General features: G+C 38.8%; 1 protein-coding gene across 2 annotated transcripts; it reads right to left on the reverse strand.

Moving 5' to 3' along the window:
• Positions 1 to 2,415: 2,415 nt before the first annotated feature.
• CHIT1 (chitinase 1) lies at positions 2,416 to 22,577 on the reverse strand. Of its 2 annotated transcripts, none has more exons than XM_012547788.3 (11): positions 22,271 to 22,575; positions 20,859 to 20,888; positions 17,258 to 17,459; positions 15,108 to 15,164; positions 13,508 to 13,673; positions 12,279 to 12,403; positions 11,840 to 11,963; positions 9,693 to 9,878; positions 9,080 to 9,193; positions 5,703 to 5,829; positions 2,416 to 2,989 (listed from the first exon to the last, which is right to left on the reverse strand). In XM_012547788.3, exons 1-11 carry the CDS (start codon positions 22,293 to 22,295, stop codon positions 2,721 to 2,723), a joined length of 1,425 nt encoding a protein of 474 aa, XP_012403242.1. In that variant the 5' UTR covers positions 22,296 to 22,575; the 3' UTR covers positions 2,416 to 2,720. The 2 variants fall into 2 exon arrangements, with proteins under 2 accessions (XP_012403242.1, XP_012403243.1); XM_012547789.3 differs by having other exon boundaries at positions 2,885 to 2,989; positions 5,689 to 5,829; positions 22,271 to 22,577.
• Between the last annotated feature and the right edge of the window lie 1,378 nt (positions 22,578 to 23,955).

Raw genomic sequence — 23,955 nt, forward strand, 5'->3', positions numbered from 1 at the left:
GTCTACAATGTCTCTGGGACATCCGGTTTGAAATATCTGAAAGGTAATTGGTGATGTGGGATTGAAGCTCAGAGGAAAGGGCTAGATGTATAAATCTAGGGAAGACAAAGAGAAATGAGAGAGATAGAGACAGACAGGGAAACAGAAACAGAGTCATAGAGACACAAAAAAGTGACATAGAGAGAGTGAAGGAGAGGGTGAGATGGAGAGAAGGGGACAGAAAAAGAAGGGAATAGAAGGAAAAGAGAGAAAGAAGGAGGTGAAGAAGAGGAAAAAGAAGAAAGAAAGAAAGAAAGAAAGAAAGAAAAAAAGAAAGAAAGAAAGAAAGAAAGAAAGAAAGAAAGAAAGAAAGAAAGAAAGAAAGAAAGAAAGAAAGAAAAAAAGAAAGGAAAAAAGAAAGAGATGAAAGAAGAAAATGGAATAGGAGAAAGAGAAGAAAGAAGAGGAGAAGGAGGAGGAGGAGGAGGAAAAAGGAGGAACAGCAGCCTAGAAGAACATACACAGTAAAGGTTCTGTTTTGAATGGTGATCAAGCAAAGACAAATATGGAGGTATTACTGTAACAAGAGAAGGAAACAGAAGAATCAAGGATGACATTCTGATTGTATTCCTGGGTGACCAGAAGGAGAGTGGTATTCTCAACAGAAGTATGGAAGTTTGGAGGAAAGGTGAGTTGTTCTCTTTTGGTCAGGAAAATATTAGTAATTCTCTTTTGGATATGTTGAATTTGAGATGCTGACCCTTGAGGTCAGGCACTGGCTCATTTTCTATCTCTAACACAGAGCACAGTGACTTATTTGGAGCAAACATTTAATAAACACATGTGAAATAAAATGAGTACATTAATATTTAACAGCCTGTTGGTAATTGGGGCTGGAGTACAGGAGGCTAGATAGGTCATATGATTCTCATAACAATCCTATATAAGGAGGGCTACTATTATTTCTATTTTACAGAAGGGGAAACTGAGATAGCTAGAGTTTAAGTGATTTGCTCAGCTAGCAAGTACCAAGACCAACTGGCTTAAACTAGTTGCCTTTAAGGTGGAAAGTTTCTAGGAGAACAAGGTGGTAAATAGTGTCAAAAGTGGCAGAGAGAACAAATAGGATAAGGATTGAGAAAAGGCTTTTGGATTTGGCAATCCAAAAAGATCATTGGTAACTTTGGAGAACACAGTTTCAGTTAAATGATGAAGTCAGAAGTTAAATTGCAAGGGGTTGAGAAATGAGTGGGAGGAGAAGCAGCAGCTGCTGGGGTGATCTAGATCAGGACTTCTTACTCTTTTTTCACTCAAGACCCCTTTTCTCCCAAGAAATTTTTATGTGACTCTGGTATGTAAGTGTATAACAAGTTTGCAAGTCGAACATTTACTGATAATCATAATTTCATGACCCTTTCATTCAGTTATAAGATCATATATGGGGTTGCCACCTACAGTTTAAGAAGCTGGGGTCTACAGAGCCTATATGATACAGTAGAATTGGAAATTTCTGGAACCCTTTCCCATCCACCTACCCCCATCCTCCATCCCAGCTCTCCCTGTTTCCATTAAGAAATGACTTTAAGAACATGATGATGGTAGGTGAGGTTCCAGGCAAGAGGCGACAAAGAATTCTTCCACTGGGATGTGGAGGCTTTAGGTAAGTCCATCCACTAATCTAGTCTTAAGCTGATGCAGATATGCCCCAGGGGTCTTACTCCCACCCTGTTTGTGCACCCTAGCATGCATGTGCCCATAAGGAATGGCAAAAGAGAGCCCATTATTTATGAGCCAATGTACAGTCCTGGCTTCTGTTATCTCTCTGAGGAAAAGTTCTAGGACCAATATGGAACCCAAGTCTGTGGGAATTTAAGGCAGCAATCTCCCCAAATCTTCTGGTTCCTCCCTCTTGCCCTGACCCATGACAATTACAGGAATACTACTGGTCCTAAGGATTGGATCCTCCCATAATCTCTGGAGGGGTTTAAAAATTGGGACCTTTCCCTTGTTCCCTCTCCATACCCCACATTACCCCCTTCCTCTTGGTCTCAGTGTGGGTACAAGGCAGTGAGATTATATGAACCTTAGGAGCCCTACAAGTAAAGGAGATAGATGGCCGGCTCCAACTTTCCCAAGATCTGGTGGAAATAAGACAAGTCACAGGACAGGCTCAGTGGAAGATGTGCCAGGCAGCCTGGGTACCCCAAATGCTCCCCCTTCATCCCCCATACACCATCACCCGTCTGTGGGTAGTTTTGTAGCCTTGCTCCCATCCTTGTGGTCCTAATTGGTGGCACCTGGAGAAAAGTCCCATTTACTCCACCCTGATTACAGTTGTGGTCCCTACTGATACTTAATGTTACTATTGAGGTTAAATTGAAATCTACTTGAAGTTCTGAGATCTTCAGTGAGAGATAAAAAAACACAGAGGAACAATTTTAACTTCATATTTCTCCTATGAGAGAAGAAAGAGCTACAATTTATTGTATCTAGAGAGAACGGAGGTTTAGGAACCCAAAGTACAGATCTGGGATTAATAAGGAAAAAAACAAAATGGAAAGTGTATAATACAGCCATGAACAGCTGAATCCTTGCTCGTGTCAGGGCTCTGAATTGAGATGGAGAAAAGTCTTAGAAGGGGAGTATTGTGCTTGATGGGAATGAGCACCAAGATTGACTCCCCAAGGTGGGCAGCAGAACCAGAGGAATGAGTTCTGGCCTGGCAGAATGAGCTTCTGAACTTAAGGCCAGTCGCAGCACTTACAGGAATCATTAAACACCAGGCCAGCAGGGCAGGAGAGTCTGAATGTCCGCTTCCCCACACAGTTGTAGAAGGTGGCAGGGTCCTGAGGGTTGGGGTGGAGCCCATTCTCTTGGTTTTCGCAGAAGGTGTTTCCTCCTGGAATGGGTTTGGAAGGCTGGGTTGGAGAGGGGCTCTTTCTTGCAGAAGGGCTCTCATTTGCAGAGGGACTTTCACTTGCAGAGGGGCTTTCACCTGCAGAGGAGATTCCTGTGGGGACAATGGAAAAATCATCCTCAATTTCTCCAAATCCTGAGTGTGGATATGACCCACAGAGAACTATCACAGATAGAGATAAGAACAGCCATACTGCATAGCCAGAGAAAGGTGAGATGTACCTGTCACTTAGAACAAACAGTTAACCAGAACAGGCAGGATCCTACACCAGATTTGTAGTGCTTGAATTGTTTTATTACAGCTAGTTTGTCTGATCTCCTTCACCTTGTGGAAGAAAAACTGGGTATCCTGTGTTTTTTAGCTAAAAGCGTGTCAAAAACATTTTATTAATATGCAGGAATTCTTGCTTAGAGAGACAGGCAGTCAAGTTTCACTTCATAATTGGAATTAACTAAAATCTACTTACATTTTATAAAACAATCATGAAACAAAACCCAAAATTCCACAAAGCAAGATGAAACAAAACATGTTTAGGTTTAGGGGTTTTGAACTACTTAAAAATAAAAACAATGTTAATACTAGACCTACCCCTGGAGATGATGAGTCTTCCTGAAAAACTAAAGGGTTCGCTCTTTTTGTTAAATCTAAGATGGAGGAAAAAGGGTTACCTTTCTTGACTTAGTCCATAATAAAGTAAGGGACACTTTTTTAACTAAAGCATATTTCCTCTATAAAATTATTGGTTTATTCTCTAAAAGAAATGCAGCCCAGTTTGAGATGATGTACAAATAATCCTATTTGTTTTGAGATTCTCTCTGATTCTACAAAATAAAGAAGTTGAAAACACTAGAACAAAGACACTGTTATAATATTAATTCTTACTATTTTATAATGCAATTGAAACCTTAGAGTTTCAATTTCAATTCCAATTCCAATTCAATTCAAGTTTAGAATTTCAATAGGCTTCCAGATCCCCCTGAATATACAAACTAAATTCAAACTATATTTATTAATTCCATAATCCCATTTTGCATGCCCCTAAAGAGAGTATTGAGTGATGAACAGAACCAGATATATCCAGAGAAAGAACACTGGGAAATGAATGTGGACTACTTGCATTTTTGTTTTTATTCCCAGGTTATTTTTATCTTTTGAATCCAATTTTTCTTGTGCAACAAGAGAACTGTACAAATAAATATATGTACATATATTGTATTTAAGATATACTTTAACATGTTTAACATGTATGAGACTGCCTGCCATCTAGGGGAGGGGGTGGAAGGAAGGAAGGGAAAAGTTGGAACAGAAGTGAGTGCAAGGGACAATGTTGAAAAATTACCCAGGCATATATCAATTTTAAAAATCATTATCATTAAAAAAAAAAAGAGGGAGAGTATTGAGGTGGCAAAGCATCAGACTTGGACTTAGGAAGACTCATCTTCCAGAGTTCAAATCTGATAGAAAGTAGACACTAGCTGTGTGACTCTGAGCAAGTCCCTTAACCCTGTTGCCTCAGTTTCCTCGTGTGTCAAATGAGCTGGAGAAGGAAATGCTATTTCCCCTCCAGCAAATTTGCCCAGAAAACCTCAAATACAGCGAAATGAACAACAACAATAACAATGTGCCAAGCACCGGGGAAACAAAAAAAATCAAAAGATAGTTCCAAGCAAATAAATGTATACAAATGCGCTATATATAAGATAAACAGGAAGGAATTAAGAGAAGAAAGGCACCAGATTTAAGAGGGACTGAGAAATGTTATCTATAGATTTAGTTGAGACATGAAGAAACCCAAAGAAGCCAGGAGGCTGAGAGGAGGAGGGAGAACACTGCAAGTATGTGAGACAGCTGAGAAAATGACCAAAGTCAAGAGATGGATTGTCTAGTTTGTGGAACAGCCAGGAGGCCAATATCATCAGACTGAAGAGTGCCTGATACGGAGTAAGGTAGAAAAAGACAGGAAGGAGCTAAGTTATGAAGACTCTGAAGGCTAAATGGAGTGTTTGTGTTTGATCTGGATCTAGGGAGCCACTGCAATTTACTGAGTAGAAATGTGTGTGTTATGACATGGTCAATTCTGCACTTTAGGAAAATCACTTTGGTGGCTGAATGGGCCCCTGGATTGGGAATGGATTGGAGTGGAAAGAAACTCAAGACAGGTAGACCCACCAGCTGGCTATTGCAATGATCCAGGTGTGAAGTGATGAAAGCCTACATTAATCAGAAGAATAAGGGTGCATTGGAGAGCTGTTGAAAAAATGAAATAAATGCTTGGTGACTGAATTAGTATCTGATCCTAGGAAGAAAGGTTAAGAACAACCCTATCAAAGACACTGGTACAATATTAAATCTTAATATTTTGTAACCAACTGAGGCTTTAGGGAAAAAGAAAAATACCTATTCTGTGCCAGGTACTTTATAAATATGATCTCATTTGATCCTCCTGCCAGATAAGTGCTGTTATTAGCCCCATTTTACAGTTTCGGACACTGAGATTAAGTGACTTGCCCAGATTTACACGGCTGGAGATTTGAACTCCAGACTTTCTGACTAGAGCCCAGTGCTCTGTCTGCTGGGTAGCATCAGATACCTTGTAGTTAAGTTTCCATAATAACTTTTAAGACCTTCTTGGGTGAAACCCCTAGGTTGACTGCACAGGTTCCCTTAAAAGATAAGAGATGAAATAGGACAATTGCTATTCCTGTTTATCTTGTATGTATTTGTTTACTTGGAACTGTCTTTTGCTTCTTTTTGTTTCCCAGGGCAAATAGAACTTTTATAAAAGTTCTCACCTCACTTTACTCACCCAACTCCCTCTTCAGTGTCTGGATGAGTGGGTATGGACCCTTCTTGCAGAAGGTACCCTTGAAGTCGTCCATATCTAAGGCCCAAACCATAGCTCCACCTAGACCCTTCTGCTTCAGATATCCAACCTAGTATGGAGAAGAGAGGAAAAGATTATGGGCAAGTATGACAAAGGCCCCTTAGGCCAGGGGATTAGATGCTGAAAGACTTGGGTACAAGGAGCATTTTAAAGCTACAGTTGTACCATCTGAAAAGCAGCCTTTATTTCAGAGCTAGCCACCTTGTGAGAGAAGCTACATCTCTTAGCCAAGTATTTTATTTCTTTTTATTTCAGAGCTAGTCATTTTGTGAGAAAAGCTATATCTCTTAGCTAGGTGGTCTGATAAACTTTACCTCTCATCACTTCAGTTTTTTTAATCTCTAAAATAAGAGTACTGGACTAGACCAAGGATTTTAAACTTTTTGTGTGTTAATGGAGATCTTTGGCAGTCTATGAATCCTACAGAACCCTTCTCAGAATGCAAATAAAATATGTAGAATTATAAAGGAAATCAATTATATTGGAATTTAAATATCAAATATCAAGATATTTGATAAAACAAATTCATGTTCTGGATAGAAAATGCCATCTGCATCCAGAGAGAGAGAGAATTATGGAGACTGACTATGTGTCAAAGCATACCATTTTCATCTTTCTGGAGAGTTTGTTTTATTTTTCTTTCTCAAGGTTTTTTCCCTTTTATTCTGATTTTTCTTTCACAAACGTGACTAATGTGGAATTATGTAAAGATTGTCCATGGTTAACCTATTTCAGATTGTTTGCTGACTTGTGGAGGGGAGAGATAAGGAAGGGAGAAAAATGTGAAACACAAAGTCTTCAAAAATGAATGTTGAAAACTATTTTTTACATGTATTTGGAAAATAAAATACTATTGAAAATTTAAAAAAAATTCGAGAACCTTTGGTTAAGAACTAGATGATCTTTGAGATTTCTTCCAACTCTGACATTCCTAGTTTCTGTGTTATTATTTGATAACTCTGCAGTACTTTAGTTTCTAATCTCTACCAAGTTCTGGTCATTTTATAGGTCCTTAGATTCATAGAATGTTAAGACTGGAAGATTATTTATAACTATTCTTAACTAGTACCTTGTATGATTGCTATAGCCCACCTGATATGCTACTGATTATTAATTTCTTATTGTGGAAGTTAGTCTAAGGGATGGAAGAAGTCCCTATGGGGGAATTGGTTATACTAATTAATTAATGTATTCTAAAACTGCCAGTGAAACCTGGGGGAAAAAACCCACATAGGTTATTTGTAGTGTATCATATTGAGCTAATAATTTTCTTTTAAAAATGCAAAGCCACTTTCCCCCCCTTTCCTAACTTTTGTGAAAAGTCTTACTGAACAGGCTCTGCCCCACTTCCTCCCACTCAACTCCTTAGGTCATCTTTGGATAATTGAGAAAAAACTGTCCAGCACAAGTCTCCCATACAGATAAAATTGCTTGTGTCTAAGGCTACTGAGAGTGTTGAATGTGTGCCAAGGAAAAGTTTCCAGGAAGACCAATCACCCGTTCAGAAAGACTATTCATGAGCTCAGTTGTCTTCACCTTGAACATTCAGCACTCCTCAAACCTTGGGGAGTGAGGGCGGTCAAAACAGAACATTTACTGATAAGCTGCTAAATCATCAAACTGAAAGAAAATTCAGAGCTGCCTGCCCTCCATAAACGGGGGAGCTAATAATATATGAAGATTTCTCAGATACCCAGGAGTAATATTAGAAGCAATCACATTCTAGCTTTCTACTTTGTTAACTTGGCACCAAAGCCACCTCTGTTAAAACCTTTAATAAATGTCACTTGAATATGTAAGTTATTCATTTAACTGTACTTTCACTTTTAATTGCTTGATGGTAATGACTACCATATAATCATCCATTTAGAGAACATTTGCTGATAAATGTTGAGGAATGACTAAGAGAGATCAATGACCTCTCCAGCCTCTAAAATTAGCCCTTCAAATCCAAGACAAGGGTGCCTCTAATAAATATGAGGGAATTGAGGGGATTAGGATAGCAAGTGGTTAATAGTGGGATTTCAGTAATTCTCTCTTGTGAAAAAAACTCTATCAGTTCTCTTTTGATTCAATTATGTCTCTAGTTAAAATACTTTTTGGGAGAAAATTTTATTCACTTGTAGAAATTGAGGAAAAGTCTTATTGTATTGTTTGAACCTAGCCTTGCATGGCTGAGAAATGACACCTTTCTCTGCTACCTAGAGACCTCCAAGCAAGGACTAGGTTATGCTGACCTAGAACCCCGTAAAATCCAAAAACTTGGGCAAGGAATTTTCTCACAATTATAGACCTTAAACAATTCAAATATCTGAAAACCGTGTCTATACTGGTTAATTAGTTATTGTTTCCATGTTCCTTTGATTATTTATAACACTTGAAAGAAGTGAAACTTCTTCTTCTGGAGTCAGGCAACTTCATCTATTTGTTCTCCCCTTCCTAACTTGGAAAGTCCCTAATCTTTGCTCTATTTAGAAATCAGATTACCTAATGTGGTATTGTTTCCTTTTAATTAATTACCTTTATTTGATTATTATTATTATTATTTTTGCTAAGGCAATTGGGGTTAAGTGACTTGCCCAAGGTCACATAGCAAGGAAGTGTTAAGTGTCTGAGACCACATTTGAACTCAGGTCCTCCTGACTTCAGGACGGGTGCTCTATCCACTGCACTACTTACCTGCCTATCATTTGATTGTTCTGAATGTATTAAAGTTTTTCCCTGCATTTGGGTTCCAGATCTTAGCTGAGGAGGTCTGGTCTTAATTTGTTGATCAATTAGCATGCATTGCTTAATAAGTTGATATTTTCAGAAGAGAGAACCTTTGTTTTCCTCAGTCATTTCATCTTTCACTCATCACAGATTTATTCCAACCCCCTCATCTTATAGAAGACTCCCCCTGCCTTATTTCTGATACAAATATATTTTACAGGGGACATCCTCTGCATAAATATTATTGTAGGATAAGACTAGCCAACAATAGTTGATGGTTGATCCAAAGGATAAATGTAGAAAACTTAAAACCCTTGACTGAACCCCAGTTCCCAACAGCTACTTCCTTCAGAAAATGCAATTGAGAAAGAGAAAGTTTACAAATCAAAACTAATCTGGTTTTACAATGATTATTGTTTAGAACACACTGAGATTTTTCATTTGTAATTATGTATGGAATTATAGTTTTTCCAAACCAACAAATATAAGAATAAGCAAATGATTATTATTATTAGTATATCATTATTATTTATAAATCCTTTGATGATTCACATTTATAAATGTAGAAGATCCTATAGGATGCTCACCTTGGTTTTGAAGCTCTCCACATCATCAAAGCCTACCCATTGGTTGCCTTGGACAGCATAAGGTACCTTTTGTTCTTCTATCGTGTGGAAAGTAGCACCCTTCAACGTGCACACCTGGAAGAACAGATGATAAGCATAGATGGGGGTAAGTAGGCAAAAGTAGAGTTAGAATTCTTTGCCTCATCCCCTCCTCCCCTCTCCCCTCACTCTGTTATAACTAATTCCAGATACTAGTGCTGGTGGAGTGTCCAAAATGGGAAGATCCCAGTATGGATCATCCTTAAAAGTTGAGGAGAGTCCTTGAGCATCATGGGGAATTATTTATAAATGGAATGAAACTGGGACAATAAAGGTTCCAGAACTCTGAATAGAACTAAAATCATTTCTAGTTTGAGCTGGGAGCAGACTTTAACCTCAGAATGAAGCTCCATGGTAGGAAGACAAGAATGGGTACCATCTGCTTATTGTTCAATATGGTAGCATCCTCATCCAAGGGGGCTTGGGGTAAAGAAGAATCTTTATTTCTCAAGACTCCATTCCCTCCTCCCCTTTTTTTTTAACTGACTCTAAACCCCAACCTTATTTTTCAACCTTAGAGGACTGGTTATCCTACCTCATAGAAAGCCAGTGTTCCTCCCTCTTTAGTGAAGACACCAGGAGTCCCAGCCCCAGAAGCGGGGGCCCCTACGCCTGTGTCTGAAGGAGAGGAAAGGGTAAAACTCCGTCCATAGGTGGGCATGCCCAAGATCATTTTGTTGGGGGGGACCCCCTTCTCCAGCCAATAGTTCACAGCAAAATCCTGGAAGGCAGAATAGTTAGTTAGAACCTGGGAAGAGGAGAGACAAAGATTCCCCCAAACCAAGCTTTGTTGGGCTCCCATGAAACTGATGAGGCAATTCTTTAGAAAGTGCTTAGAAATCCCTTTACCAAGGCCCCATCCCAGTCTCTTTTAAATGCACTAATCTGTTTGAGCTCTTTCTTGGTCTTCACATGGTGGCAAAGATTTCTGGATTTGGGAGTTTGAAGAAAGATTTCGAATCCTTGGAAGCCTGATGGTATAATAGGCAGAACGGTAATCTTCACATCAGGAAAATCTGTGTTCAAATTCCACCTGAAACACTTACTAATTGCGTGACCCTATATTGGTTATTGAACTCCCTAAAATTTCTCTTCCAGCAAATGAGAGGGTTGGATTCACTGACTTCTGGTTCTCAAACTATGATGCTCATTCTTTTATTTACAGGCTACACATGGCCTTAGGGAGTCACTTCAACTCAGGACCTCCATTTTTATCTGTTAAATGAGAAAAATGAATTTGATGACTTAGATCCTCTGGGATTTTCTCCCTTCCTCTTTCCCTCACTTACTGCTGACCTCTTAATTGGGTAAATCCTTTGCATAAGAGGTTCTTGTTCTCTTTAGCCAAAGACCTTTCCTTCATGTAAACTTAGTTCAAAACTCACCTCCTTTAAGAAGACTTTCTAAACTAATGCTATTGGAACCAGAGACTCTATTGTATTGTGTCTCCTTAACAGCAGAGCATTAGATAGGATTGTCACCTTATTCATTGATATTTGTGTCTGATGTCAAGAGAATCTTCCCTTTCCTTCCATAAGACTGGAAGGTCCCTGAGGGCAGGGACATTGTTTCCTCTATCTGACTAGAAGTTTCAGGTGAATAGGAACTACTAGACCTCCCTTAGAGCATCTCCCCAGAGACTGCAGAGAGGATAGAAGTGTTGAAGGAAAGTCTTAGGGGAATTAACAATATACTAAGAATGGGACTTTATAAAAATGTGTGTGTATTTGTGAAGGGCCACTAAATCAGAATATATATATATATATCTTATATTATACACTATATGCTATATAATATGTAAAAAATATAATATATATAACAATATACCATAGATGGGACTTTATATTGTATATGTGAAGGGCTACTAAGTTAGAATAAATATATATGTATTATAAAACATATAATATATATATCATATAATAAATACATTATATGTAAAACCATAATATATATAACAATACACTATGGATGGGACTTTATATGTGTGTGTGAAGGATGACTAAACCAGAATATATATAAAAATATATCATATATCATACAATATATAATATATATATATGTAATAAAATTATTATATATAAAAATATAATAATTATAACAATATACCATAGGTGGGACATTATATGTGCATATGTATATATGAAGGGATACTAAATCAGAATATATATAATATAATATGAAATGATATGATATAATTGTATTATATAACATATAATGTATATATCATATAATAAATATATGTAAACATATTATATATATATTCATATATATGTAAAACAATATATTAGGGATGGGACTTTATATGTGTGTATGTATATCAAGGGCTATTAACCCAGAAGAGAGAATAAAATCAAAACAAGTTTTAAAAAAAGTAAAAAAAAATTCATAGGTGTTTTTAAAAACAGAGAAACATTGGCTTCTAAAATTAAGAACCTGGAATGAACATGGGAATTTAGGAATCTATGCTAGGATTACACTGCTTCCACTTTCCCTGAGGGATGAGATATCATGAAGTCTCCCTCAGTGCCCTTGAATGGTACCATCCAAGAGGCTTGAAGACCTTACTCCCAGGAGCCCTGACCCTAACAACTCTCCCCAGTAACTGCTGGGCTGACTTTGGTCTCTCTTCAAACAATCCCAGGGGACCCTGAGGCTTTATCCAGGCTCCAGGATATCACTTACAATGTTAGCTTCAGCTGCTCCTCCCTTTTCCGCCTGCCTCCTGTACAAGGGGCTGTTGTGACCAGTGGTTCTTTCCCAAGTGCCATGAAAGTCATAGGTCATGAGGTTGATGAAATCTAGAGACCTGCAGTTGTCACGTAAGGAGGGGAGTGAAAGGGTGAAGTCTCCAAGCAAAGACAACTAAGACAGAAAAGGTCTAAGAAGCATTGTGGGTGGCTGCTATATCAGGGAACCAGTGGTGGAAGATTCAGGTCTGTGTTTGATGACCTGAGGAAGGGGTGATTTTTTCTGGGGGCAAGGGGATGGACAAAATGACCTTTAGGGTTCACAAAAACTGGTGAGCATGGTTGCCCTTTGCTTCTCCCATTTCTTGTTGCCCATTACCTCAGGAACAAATATGTGCTAGGGATCCCTTCCATCCCATGGGTCCGAGACTCACTGGGAAATTTTCTGGACCTCATAGCCTCGATCCACATGATATCGACCTGCAGGAACTGCTGCACTCAGAAGGAGCCGGTTCTTTCCTGAATTCTGGCTTTCCTGGAGGAAGGCGTTGTGCAGGTTCTGGGGAGATAGATAGGGTTAAATCATACCAAAATGCACATGGCATAATAATGTTCCCCTCCCCTCCCTTCTGGGAGGATATGAAAGTCTGGGAAGGAGCAAGAATGGGCACCATATCTGGGAGCCTGTTAACCATTTTTCTCCCTCACCCAAAAGGGGAGATCTGTTTCTTAATCCCCCCCCAAACTTGTGATTTCTTCAATGCAGGAAACTCACTCAAAGAAACCTCTTTCTACCAATGTAAAACACCAGATATACAATTTATAGCCTTATAGGGCTTTTTCTGACACTGAGAAATTAAATGACCTGCCTATCACCTCCAGGATCAAAGTGCTCTGTTTGGTATCCAAAGCATTCTATGACTAATCTTCTTCCTACATTTCGTGTCTTCTTATACCTCATTACACACACACACACACACACACACACACACTACTTACTCTCTGTGCAGTCTGGGATCCAGCAAGGTGAACCCTGGCCTCCTGGTTGCTCCCATAACAAAAGAATTTTCACTGATCATTTGTTCCCCACTCCTGAAATGCTCTGCCTCCTTATCTCCATTTCCTTCCTTCAAGTCCATGCTTTTATAAGCCACCTCTTCTAATTTTCTTTAATTCTCAAGCCTTCCTTCTGAGGACTATTTCCCATTTATCCTGTATTTCCCTTGTTTGTATAGTGTTTGCGTGTTTCCTTTTTCGTTCAAAGGTGAGTTTCTCAACAGCAAGGGCTGTCTTTTCTCTATCTTTATATCTCCTGCACTTAGCCCAGTTCTAGGTAGGTGCCTAATAAATATCTATTGACTGATTACCTGACTGTCATGTATGTGTCAAAAGTAGAACCTGAACCCAGAATCTTGACTTTTGACTGTACCCCTTTGCCTTCCTTTGTGACAGTCAAGAGCCATGGGTAACATGGTATAAAGTTCTGACCCAAAGGGGCAGCCTGGAGCCTGAATCTAGCACCTGGGGTCTCACCTAGGTGCTAGGGCAGCCCCCGATCCCCTTGGGGGTACTTCATGGCACCCATGCTGGATTACCCATTTCCCCTGGGAGCTGGAAGGTCAGATGTCCCTCACCTGCTTCCCCACACCCCATCCCACCATACCTCTACCAGAGACGTGAATCGCTCCTTATCTATAGCAGGACTATCCCGGCTGCCTGGGTACTCCCAGTCAAGGTCAAAACCATCAAAATTATATTGACGCAGGAAGCTGATGACTGACTGGACAAAAATCTGGAGGGTTTCGGGCCTGGTCACCATGTCTGTGAACCTGTGAGGAACCCCAAAGAGAAAAAGGCAATGAGTGCGGATGCTCTGCATTGCTAGGCAAGTTATCACACACACACACACACACACACACACACACACACCCCTTCCTCTAAATGGGGAGGTTGGAGTAGATGCCTCTCTTCTGGCCTTAAATCTACACTCTTCTGCTAAGATTGTAGGATTTTAGGGTCCACTTTGCTAAAGAGGAAACTGAAGTTGGGAGAAAAGATGGAGACAGATTTGTTCAGAATCAGACAGAAAATAAATGACAGGGCTTGGATCTCAATCCTTCTTTCTCCTGGAGCCAGGGAGAGGGACCCCTCAAATTGCAGGTAAAAAGATATATAGACCCACCCTCTCTTTGACTGGAACTCTCTCAGGGAAGAAAGAGACTGGAGTTGTCAAACTCTCTTTCTCTCTCTGTCTCTCACACACACATAGTCCAGCTCCCCATCTTGTTTATATTACATTCCAAAGACCTGTTTTCTCAAAATTCCCTTCAGTCCTAGCCATTTATTCAGTCAGCTCAGAAAAAGTTGTCCTTTCTTTAGAGGGAGTTGACTGCCACCTCCTGGCATGGAGAATTTAAAAAAGAAAAAGAATTCCAGGTCTACAATGAACAGGGATCATTGAACCAGAGACTCAAACCTGAGAGGAATCCTTTATAGATGAGGAACCCAGCCCCCTCCCACCTCACCCACAGGTCCTCAAACCCCAGAGCAGAAGGGTAAGTAAAGATTTGGAGATCTCAAGGTTGTCCTCTGTTTTACTTCCCTGTTACATTTCTAGAATTACTGCAATCCTTAAGTTTTTCTCTTCCTTTGGGCTTCCCGATTTCCTTACAATTCAATCAACTCCATTTTATATAAAGGGAGAGAAACTCAATATAACTTCCTGCATTTGGAGTCAGAATTCTCCTTCATTTTGGTCCTAGCTGTATCAAATACAATCTATGTATGTGGCTCTGAGTGAGCCATTTTATCTTGGTGATCCTCAGTTTCCTCATCTAGGAAATTATAATAATGCTAGGTCTCTTGCCTGCCTCATAGGGCTGCTGTTAGTATCAAATGAAATAACAAGTGAAAGCAGCTTTTAAAGAGATTAGGAAGGACTATTCTTGCTTTGCTTCCATTTTACTGAAGCCCACTATAAGAACAGAACTTCTCTTCATCCTGATGCTATACTTAGGACTAGGTTTTTTGCTTCCTTGCAAGTAGGTAATCATCATCTCTGTCCCTTTCTCTACACCTTCTATACTACCCACAATACCTTTCCTTTCTCTTAACCTTCCATTAGTACTAAGTAGGGTGCATGAGTTTAGAAGGTTTTTTCCTTCAGTCTCCCTTCTACCACAGCTCAGTAGGACTTTATCTGCCTGAATTGCTAGATCAAGACCCCCTATCCCGCTAGTGGATCCCAGAAATCCATGACTCACTTCTTGGTGCCAAAATTCCAGCCTCCAATGGCTAGCAGAATTTTCAGGTTAGGATTCCTAGGAAAAGACAAGAGAGGCATTAAAAAGGGATTAAGGTGCGATTTCTCAAACTTATTGGTCTAAAGACCCTTTTATACTCAAAAAATATTGATAATCTCAGAGAGCCAGAGATCAAATAAAAAGAAAAAAGACTCATATTTGTAAAAATATTTATAGAAGCTTTTTGTGGTGACAAAAACTAGAAATTGAGGGGATACCCATTAATTGGGGAATAGTTGAACAAGATGTGGTATGATTGTGATGGAATACTATAGTACTATGAGAAATGATGAACAGACTGATTTCAGAAAATCCTGGAAAGACTTACATGAACTTATGCTGAATGAAATGAGCAGAATCAGGAGAACATTGTACACAGTAACAACAAGATTATGTGATGATCAAGTATGATGGACTTAGCTCTTCTCAGCAATAAGTGATCTAAGACAATTGTAATAGACTTGGTATGAAAAATGTCATTCACATCCAGAGAGAATTATGGAGATCGAAACATCCTATTTTTGTTTTGTTTTTCTTTTTCTTGTGATTTTCCCCTTATGTTCTGATTTTCTTTCCCAACATGACTAATATAGAAATATGTTTAAAATGATTGCACATGTATAACCTATGTCAGATTGCTTGCTTTCTTGGGAAAGGAAAAGAAGGGAGGGAAGGGAGAAGGAAGGGAGAAAAAAATTTGGAACTCAAAGTCTTACAAAAATAAAGATTAAAACTATCTTTATATGTAATTAAAAAAATAAAATGCTATTAAAATGAAAAAAAAAGGAATAGTTTTTTTGTTGTTGTTGTTTTGGGACAGTGAGAGAGCCAAATACTGCAAAGCGGGTATCAAACCTAGAGAGAATGTAGGTTTGGGAGACTTTCACTGAAGCTGTGCTCCACATGTCCAGATCCTATATAACCTAGGGTAAATAGAATTCTATTATGTACCTGCCATCTTATTCTTGATATTTCTGTATTTTATTTCTCTCTTTAACTCAGAATAAAACCTAGAAAAACACACAGTGGGCTGTCACAAGTGGGAAGATAACTAAACAACTTCTATGAATCGATGCTGAGCAAAATTAGTAGAATTAAGAGAACAATATTTACAATGACAACAATGTAATTAAATGATCACTAGAAGGAAGTTAAACTCTTGAGTAACTGAAAAATCAGTGAAGGTTCTGAAGAATAGATAATGAAATGTATCTGTTCTCATAGTAAATGGCAAAGGATTGATAGGAAAGAATATTACATTCACTGTTATGTACACTTACTGGCTCTAAATTGGATTTTGTTGTTAATTGTTTTTCTTTGTCATAAGGAGGAGGAGAGAGGGAAGAGGAGGTTGTTGAAATGACCTTGATATAAAGACAAAAAAAGCATCAACAAAATATTTTGGACTGTTTTTTTTTAAAAGCGTGGAAGAGAAACTCCTTCTAATACTTTCTGAACTTCAATTTCTTTATTTGTAAAATGGGGACAATCACAGCTATAGTACTTATGTCACATGACTTGTAAGAATCAATGAGTTTTATATATATATATGTGGGTGTTTACATGTGCATGTATGTTTTTATATAAATATATATATATAAATAAATATGTATATACCATAACTTCACAAACTTTCTAGCATATTGTCAGTAATTATTATATCATATATTTAATATATGACATATTATAATGCAATATATTTTATCTGTTTATTATTATTAATATTTATATATCATGTTTTATAATATATTTTTATTTTCTTTTCATTATTATTAAGGTTTCCTAGTCTAGTTCTAAATTAAAGTGCTCATGTGATTATATTATCTGCAAGGGCTATGGCCTGAAGCTAGACCTTTTTTAGGAACTCTGTAGTGAGAACAGAAGCAGGGAGAAGTCTAGGGAATTAGCCTGGAGATAGGGAGTTTTGAAATAAGAACTCAGATTGGAACTCCAGGGAAGATTAGCTAATCTATGAGAAATTGAGATAACTATTTAAGTGGAGCATGCATTTTTCTTGGAGTAGCAAATCAAAGGACGTATATCTTGTTTTCCTTGCTCTTTGAGCCACCGGTTCTCTCCCCCCCACCAAACCCTTGTCATATGTGGCTCACCTGCTTTTCAGATTGTTTAAATCCTTGTAAAACTGTACATCCTTTGCCTCAAGCGTGGTGAGCCGGTGATCCTTCATGTCAGCAAAGGCGTAGATGATGTGAGTGCAAAGGAAGGGGTCCACATTCTGGGGGAGGAAGGCTGCCTGGCCTGACCTGTATTGGGACCAGTTGGTGAAGTAGCAGACCAATTTGGCAGCAGAACCTGGCATAATAGATAGAAGACCCAATAGAAGTGAGGGTGAGGGAAAGCTTAACTGGGAACCCCTACTCTGGAGGAAGATGAAAAGAGCAAGGGATGCTGAGGGGAGATTGATTATGTCCTTGGTCTTTGGATCCCAAAACTGGGTTGGGGCATTGCCTCTTTAAAACACAGTTTTAACTTTGGGTGGAAAATGCCATCTGCATCCAGATTGAGGGAGAGAGAGAGAGAGAGAGAGAGAGAGAGAGAGAGAGAACTATGGGAACTGAATGTAAATCAACACATGCTATGTTCACTTTTTTTAAAAAAATTTTTTCTTCTGTTTTTTTTTCTCTTGTGGTTTTTTTCCCTTTTGTTCTGATTTTTTTCTCCCAACATGATTCATAAAGAAATAGGTTTTTTTTTTAAAAAAAAAGATACAGTTTTAGTGTGATCCAATGGATGTGTACATAGTTGGAAGACTGGGACTCAAATATTATTTCTGTCTTTCACTATATATGTGATTTAGGGGGAGTCAGGTATAAGTGGCCTTCAATTTCTTATGTAAAGTAAAGGGATCAGTCTAGATGATTTCTAAGATTCGTTCCAACTCAAAACCTATGATCATCCTGCCTTTGAATGACAGTAGGGTCAGAAACATTCCCAAGATTCTCTGGGAGATGGTTAGTTAAATTGGTTCTTTTCTCCATCTTTTCTTTTCTGACAGAAATCCTGAGGCGGTAAGGAAAAGGAGACCAGCAGAATGCAGTCCCAGATAAGAATCTTAGCCAGAATGTTAGAGTAAATATTCAATTTTAAGTACTATAAGTCTAGAGTACAGACAAGAGGAAGAAAAGACTTTCAAAAAAATGAACAGGAAATTAGATTCTAAGAGCTAAGACAACTTGAAGCCATCTACCAGCAAAATTGCTACTGACCCATGGAACAGTTTGGCTCCTAGAACCGCAGAGTAAGCACAGACTGGGGATTCCTTTCTCTAAAAGGAGTTAATCATCAACAAGGCTGAGTGGCCAACTGGGGGGAGAATGTGGGGGCGAATCTCGACCCCTGACACTTTTACTGGCTGTTCGATCTTGTCACTTCAAACTCTTTAGAGTTGTTTCCTTCATAAAATGGGGTTAAAATGGAGTTAACACTGTACAGGGTTATTGTAAAGAAAATACTTTGTAAATTATAAAGCAATTCAAAAATTTTAGCTGTTGCTGTTGCTATAGAGCACCAAAAGGAAATGAGAATTTGGAGGAGGCCCCAGGATTCAGGATTTCTTCTTTTTTCTAGATTTCTTTATTTTTTTCAAATTAGTATTTTATAGAGTACTGGTTTATGAATATTTATATAGCTATTTAATAAGATGATTTATTTCTCTTTTTTTTAGGAAGGAAGGAAACAAGCATTTATTTAATACCTACTATATACTGGGCACTATGATAACTGCTTTACAAATATTATCTCACACAATCCTGTGAAGTTGGTGCTATTATGAATCTCATTTTACAGTTTAGGAAGCTGAGGCAGACCAAGATTAAGTGACTTTTCCAGGGTCACTCAATAAGAGTCTGAGGTTAAATTTGAGGTTAAGTCTTCTTCCTGATTGGTGACTCAGAATTCTATCTACTGTTATTACTTAGCTGTCTCATCTAGAAGGCTTATTCTTGAAATCCCGCATCAGGAGAGATAATAGTTCACATTTCTATATGGTTTTACATTTTACAAAATTGTTTCTCCACAGCAAACCTGTGATGTAGATTTAGTTTCCCCATTTTACAGATGAGGAAATAATTTCAGATAAGTGTTTTGATTCAGGTCATATAATGAATCAGTGACAGAGGTAGCTTATATGAGTCAGTCATTTCACTTGTGTCGAACTCTTCATGACTATATATGGTATTTTCTTGGCAAAGATATGAGAGTGGTTTGCCATTTCCTTCTCCAGATCATTTTACAAATAGGGAAACTGAGGCAAACAAGGCTAAGTGATTTGGCCAGGTTCATAGAACTAGTGTTTGAAGCCAGATTTGAACCTAAATCTCCTGATTCCAGGCCAAGTCCTCTATCCACTGCATTATCTAGCTGCCTTATGACAGAGGTAGCAAATTGATCATAAATCCTTCACTCATGTACTGTCTGATGGTGATCAATACATGAATCCCAAAGCATTCGATGGGTGCTTACTAAGTGCTAGGTACCATGTGGTAAACACAGAAATAGCTCCTGTCTTCAAGGAGCTTATAGTCTAAAACATACATTTTGTCACAAAAGCAGAAAGGTAACAAGACTAGGAGTTGGAAGACCTAGGTCCCAGTCCCTGTTTTCCCATAAACCAGTGCTATTGGTCAAGCTATCCAGTTCAGAGAATAGCTATTGGGCCAGTGTGGTTGGAAAGCAAAGTATACACAGTATAAAAAGTCATGTGGAATCAGGGCAGAACATTAGAATGCAGTCTCCTGGAAGGTAAGGAACATTTTCCTTTTTGTCTTTGTATCTTTGCTTACCAACATGCCTGGCACTTGTAGAACAGAGTCTTTTTTAAATGAATTGGGTAAAATTGAAATCTCTGACTAGGATTTAGCAAGGAGTCATCTCACCCCTCCATTAATCATCAGATATTCACCATCCTCCTATCCTTGTTCCAAGATGTGAACAATCTTTGTGGATAATTTGCAGCTCTCTAAGAGGAGGGACAGGGCAGCTAGGTGGTGCAATGCATAGAGCACTGGGCTTGAAATCAGGAAGATTTATCTTCAAACACAGTCTCAGACACTAGCTGTGTAACTCTGGGCAAATCATTTAACCCTTATTCCTCCAATTTTCCCTATCAGTAAAAATGAGCTGGACAAGAAAACTACAAACTATTACAGTATCATTGTCAACAAAACTCCAAATGGGACATAGAAAATCAGCCATGCCTGAAAGATGAGTTCACAACAAGGGTAGGGAGAGAGGAAATTGGAGCAGGAGAAATAAAATGTCACAGCCATTGCAGGGACTGGAAAAAGAGCCTTAACCAGAATTCAGGACTCTGAGAGTTGAACCACTTATGTTGTCTTCAACCCTACTACTGAGCTGGCTACTTAGTCCATTTCCTTTCCTCTTCTGCCTGAAGGAAGAGTGACATGTGGAACAGATGTGCTGTTGGATTTAGGATTACTCAGTCTTTCTTTGCCTGTTCTCCCCTTTGCATAAAGGATCATCTTTACTTCCCCTCTTAGGGAAGTTGGGAAATTGAATAAGCTCACAGACAGACAGAGCGAACTGAACTTTTTGAAGAGAAGTTTCTGTAGAAATGAGTTTAAGGAACTGTCTTTGATTTTTTTTGTTTGTATTGTTGGTGTGATGCTTAGAGGTCTTGGGGAAAAGGATGACAGAAATCAAATGTTTGGTCCAGGGAAATTGACTACTTACTGTACTGAAGCAACAGCAGAAGAATCAAACCTAAAACAATATAAGAGAGAGAAAGTAAGTAAGAGAAGGGAAGATGGAGGGGGGGGGGGCAGAGAGACAGAGAGAGATACAGATAGACAAAGAGACGGAGATAGAGAGACAGAAAAAGAGAAAGAGACACAAAGATGGAGAGAGAGACAGATGGAGACAGAGATAACAGACAGACAAAGAGAGGCAGAAAAAGAGAAACACAGATATCTAGATATAAATATAGATAGACACAGAGAGGCAGAAAAAGAGAAGCACAGATATATAGATATAGATAGATGGATATGTGTGTGTGTGTATATATATATATATATATATATACACACACAGAGAGAGGCAGAAAAAAAGAAACACAGATATATAGATATAGATATAAATATAGATAGACACAGAGAGAGGCAGAAAAAGAGAAACAGATATATAGATATAGAGAGATAGATATGTGTGTACATATATATATATATATATATATATATAGAGAGAGAGAGAGAGAGAGAGAGAGAGAGGCAGAAAAAGAGAAACATATATATATATAGATAGATAGATAGATAGATATAGATATGTATATATATGTACAGAGAGGCAGAAAAAGAGAAACATATCTATCTATATATATATAGAGAGAGAGAGAGAGAGAGAGAGAGATATAAACATAGATACAGAGAGACAGAAAAAGAGAAACACATATAAACACACACAGAGAAACACAGATAGATAGATATAAACGAGGGAGAAACACAGTTATATGCATGTATATTCATATATATATATAAATGGAGAGAGGCAGAAAAAGAAACAGATATATAGATTAGATATATACACAGAGACAGACAGACAGACAGAAAAAGAGAAACACAGAGAGAAGGGAGAGAGAGAGAAAGAAGACAAGAGAAGAGAAGAGAAGAGAGAAAGAGAGAGATGGAGACAGAAACACAGATAAAGACAGAGAGGCAGAGACAGAGATTAGGAGATCATCAATGAGGAGCTGCATGACATAATATGGTCTGATGGAAAGACCCCTCAGATTTGATGTCGGAAGACAGGTTTAAATAGCTGTGCTACTGATCACCTGTGTGACCTTGAACATTGACTCCAAGTTTTCCCTTTTATAAAAACAGGAAGTGATTGATTTCTAAGGGATTGTCACTCACTCAAGATCATACAGGGGATGAGGGACAGAAGAACAAAGGGCTGTCCTCTGAATCCAAATCTAGGGCTCGTTGCATTGCACCATGATGCATTCTTCCTCCCGGCAGGAACAACCAAACCTAAAGGACTGTGAGCAGTCCCTTAATCAGCGATCACAATCTCCTCTACTCTTTCTCAATTTGACTTCATCCCCTTCAGTCCCTTTGACTCTCACGCTCACCTTGGTATTGACTCACCTGTCCAGATTGCTGCTTGCCCCATGATAACAACTCAAGACCAGATTCAAGACCTTCCTGGCTGATGATTTCTGTCCTTCGCTCGAGTCCTGTTCCCTTTTATTGGTGTCTGTGCCTCCCTGGCCCAGGTATGTTGAAATCAGAAAGACCAGCAGTGAGATGAAAAGTTGGAGGGGGTCAGGAGTTAAATGGCACTGATTGGGCAAAGCCTTGACACAATGGCCTTTGGCAATCTTCACTTCTTCAGAACAATCAAAGGATGCAGGCTGGGCCACCAACTAATGCCAGCTGCGGTTGGTATTGCCAAACGGAGTATGTGTGTGGAGGGAGTTGTGGTAAGAGAAGAACAGTTTCTAAACATACTGCCAAGTAAGAGTGACTCGTGTGTGTGTGTGTGTGTGTGTGTGTGTGTGTGTGTGTTCTCTTGGCTCAAATAATAGGTAGCACAAGTGAAACGATAATTGGGCTGGATGTCAGAAAATGTGAATTCTTGTCCCAAATCAGCTCCTTGGGGAAATATTTCATTTAATTGGTCCTCAGCTTCCTCCTCTGGAGAAGGAAAGGAAGAGGGTGATTTTGAGGGTTACTTGCACCCCTAAAATTTTATGAATTTGTGACTGTAGGATTCATGGTGCCATTGGCAAGCTAAGGGGCGTTTAATCTTGGAGGCAGCAGAAGCTGGAGGATCTGATGTGAATTTGCTAGAGCAAGGGTCTTAAAGTTTTTTTGAGTTATCATGAACCCCTTTGACAATCTGTGAAAGGCAGGAGTCCCTTGTTTATAATCATGCTTCAAAATGCATAAAATGCAACACAGAATACTATCAAAAAATCATTCTATTCCAATAGAGTTGTCTGAATATTTTTTAAAAATCAAGATCACAGACCCCAGAGTAAAAGACCCTAATGTTAGAGTAGAGGGCATTTTAGAGGGCAGCATCTTTATGCAAAGTGATCCTGAAATTAATTTCAGGTGAGATGTACCTTTACATGCCATCTGCTTACTAGCTGTGTGATCTGGGCAAGCTCTCCAAAGGGTCTGTTTTTCTACAAAAATGGATATAATAATTGTTCTTGATTCACACGGTCATTTTGAGGATCAAATGAGATAATGTTTGTAAAGAGCTTTGCAATACTCAAAGGGATTTATCAATATTAATCATTTTAACCTCTCAGACCCTACCCCCATGACATGTGGGCAAGGGGCCATCTTCATCCTATGCCAAATGAAAAACTTTTTATTTCCCACTCTCTCTCCCTATGTTATGCTAGCTCTATTAGAGGCAGGTCAACTGAGGCTCTACTCTTGCCCTTCTACATCACACCTCCCCATCCTTGGGTTGCCACTGTTGGTAAACTCTGTCCCCCTGGTTGTCATAGAAACAAAATATTTGGATGCTTATGATATCCCCCTCTTCCTCCCTCTTCCCCTCTCTTCCTTTCCTCTCTTCCTTAGAAGGACCCTGCATTGAGGCTTCCAGCAGAATCATAGACTCTTTAAAGATTCCAAGCTTCAAGAACTGTGTATATATTTGGAAGAGAGAATGGAGCAATAAGGGGACTGGAGGTCAAGGGGATTAAAAATCTATGGGCTGTAAGAAGATAACCTCTTGAAAGCGAGGCAAATATTCTTTCCTTGACTTATATAAGTTGAACAGGTCCCTCAGGGCAGGAGAGAGCCTTTGG

The sequence above is a fragment of the Sarcophilus harrisii genome, chromosome 4, assembly GCF_902635505.1.
Source record: "Sarcophilus harrisii chromosome 4, mSarHar1.11, whole genome shotgun sequence".
Taxonomy (NCBI): domain Eukaryota; kingdom Metazoa; phylum Chordata; class Mammalia; order Dasyuromorphia; family Dasyuridae; genus Sarcophilus; species Sarcophilus harrisii.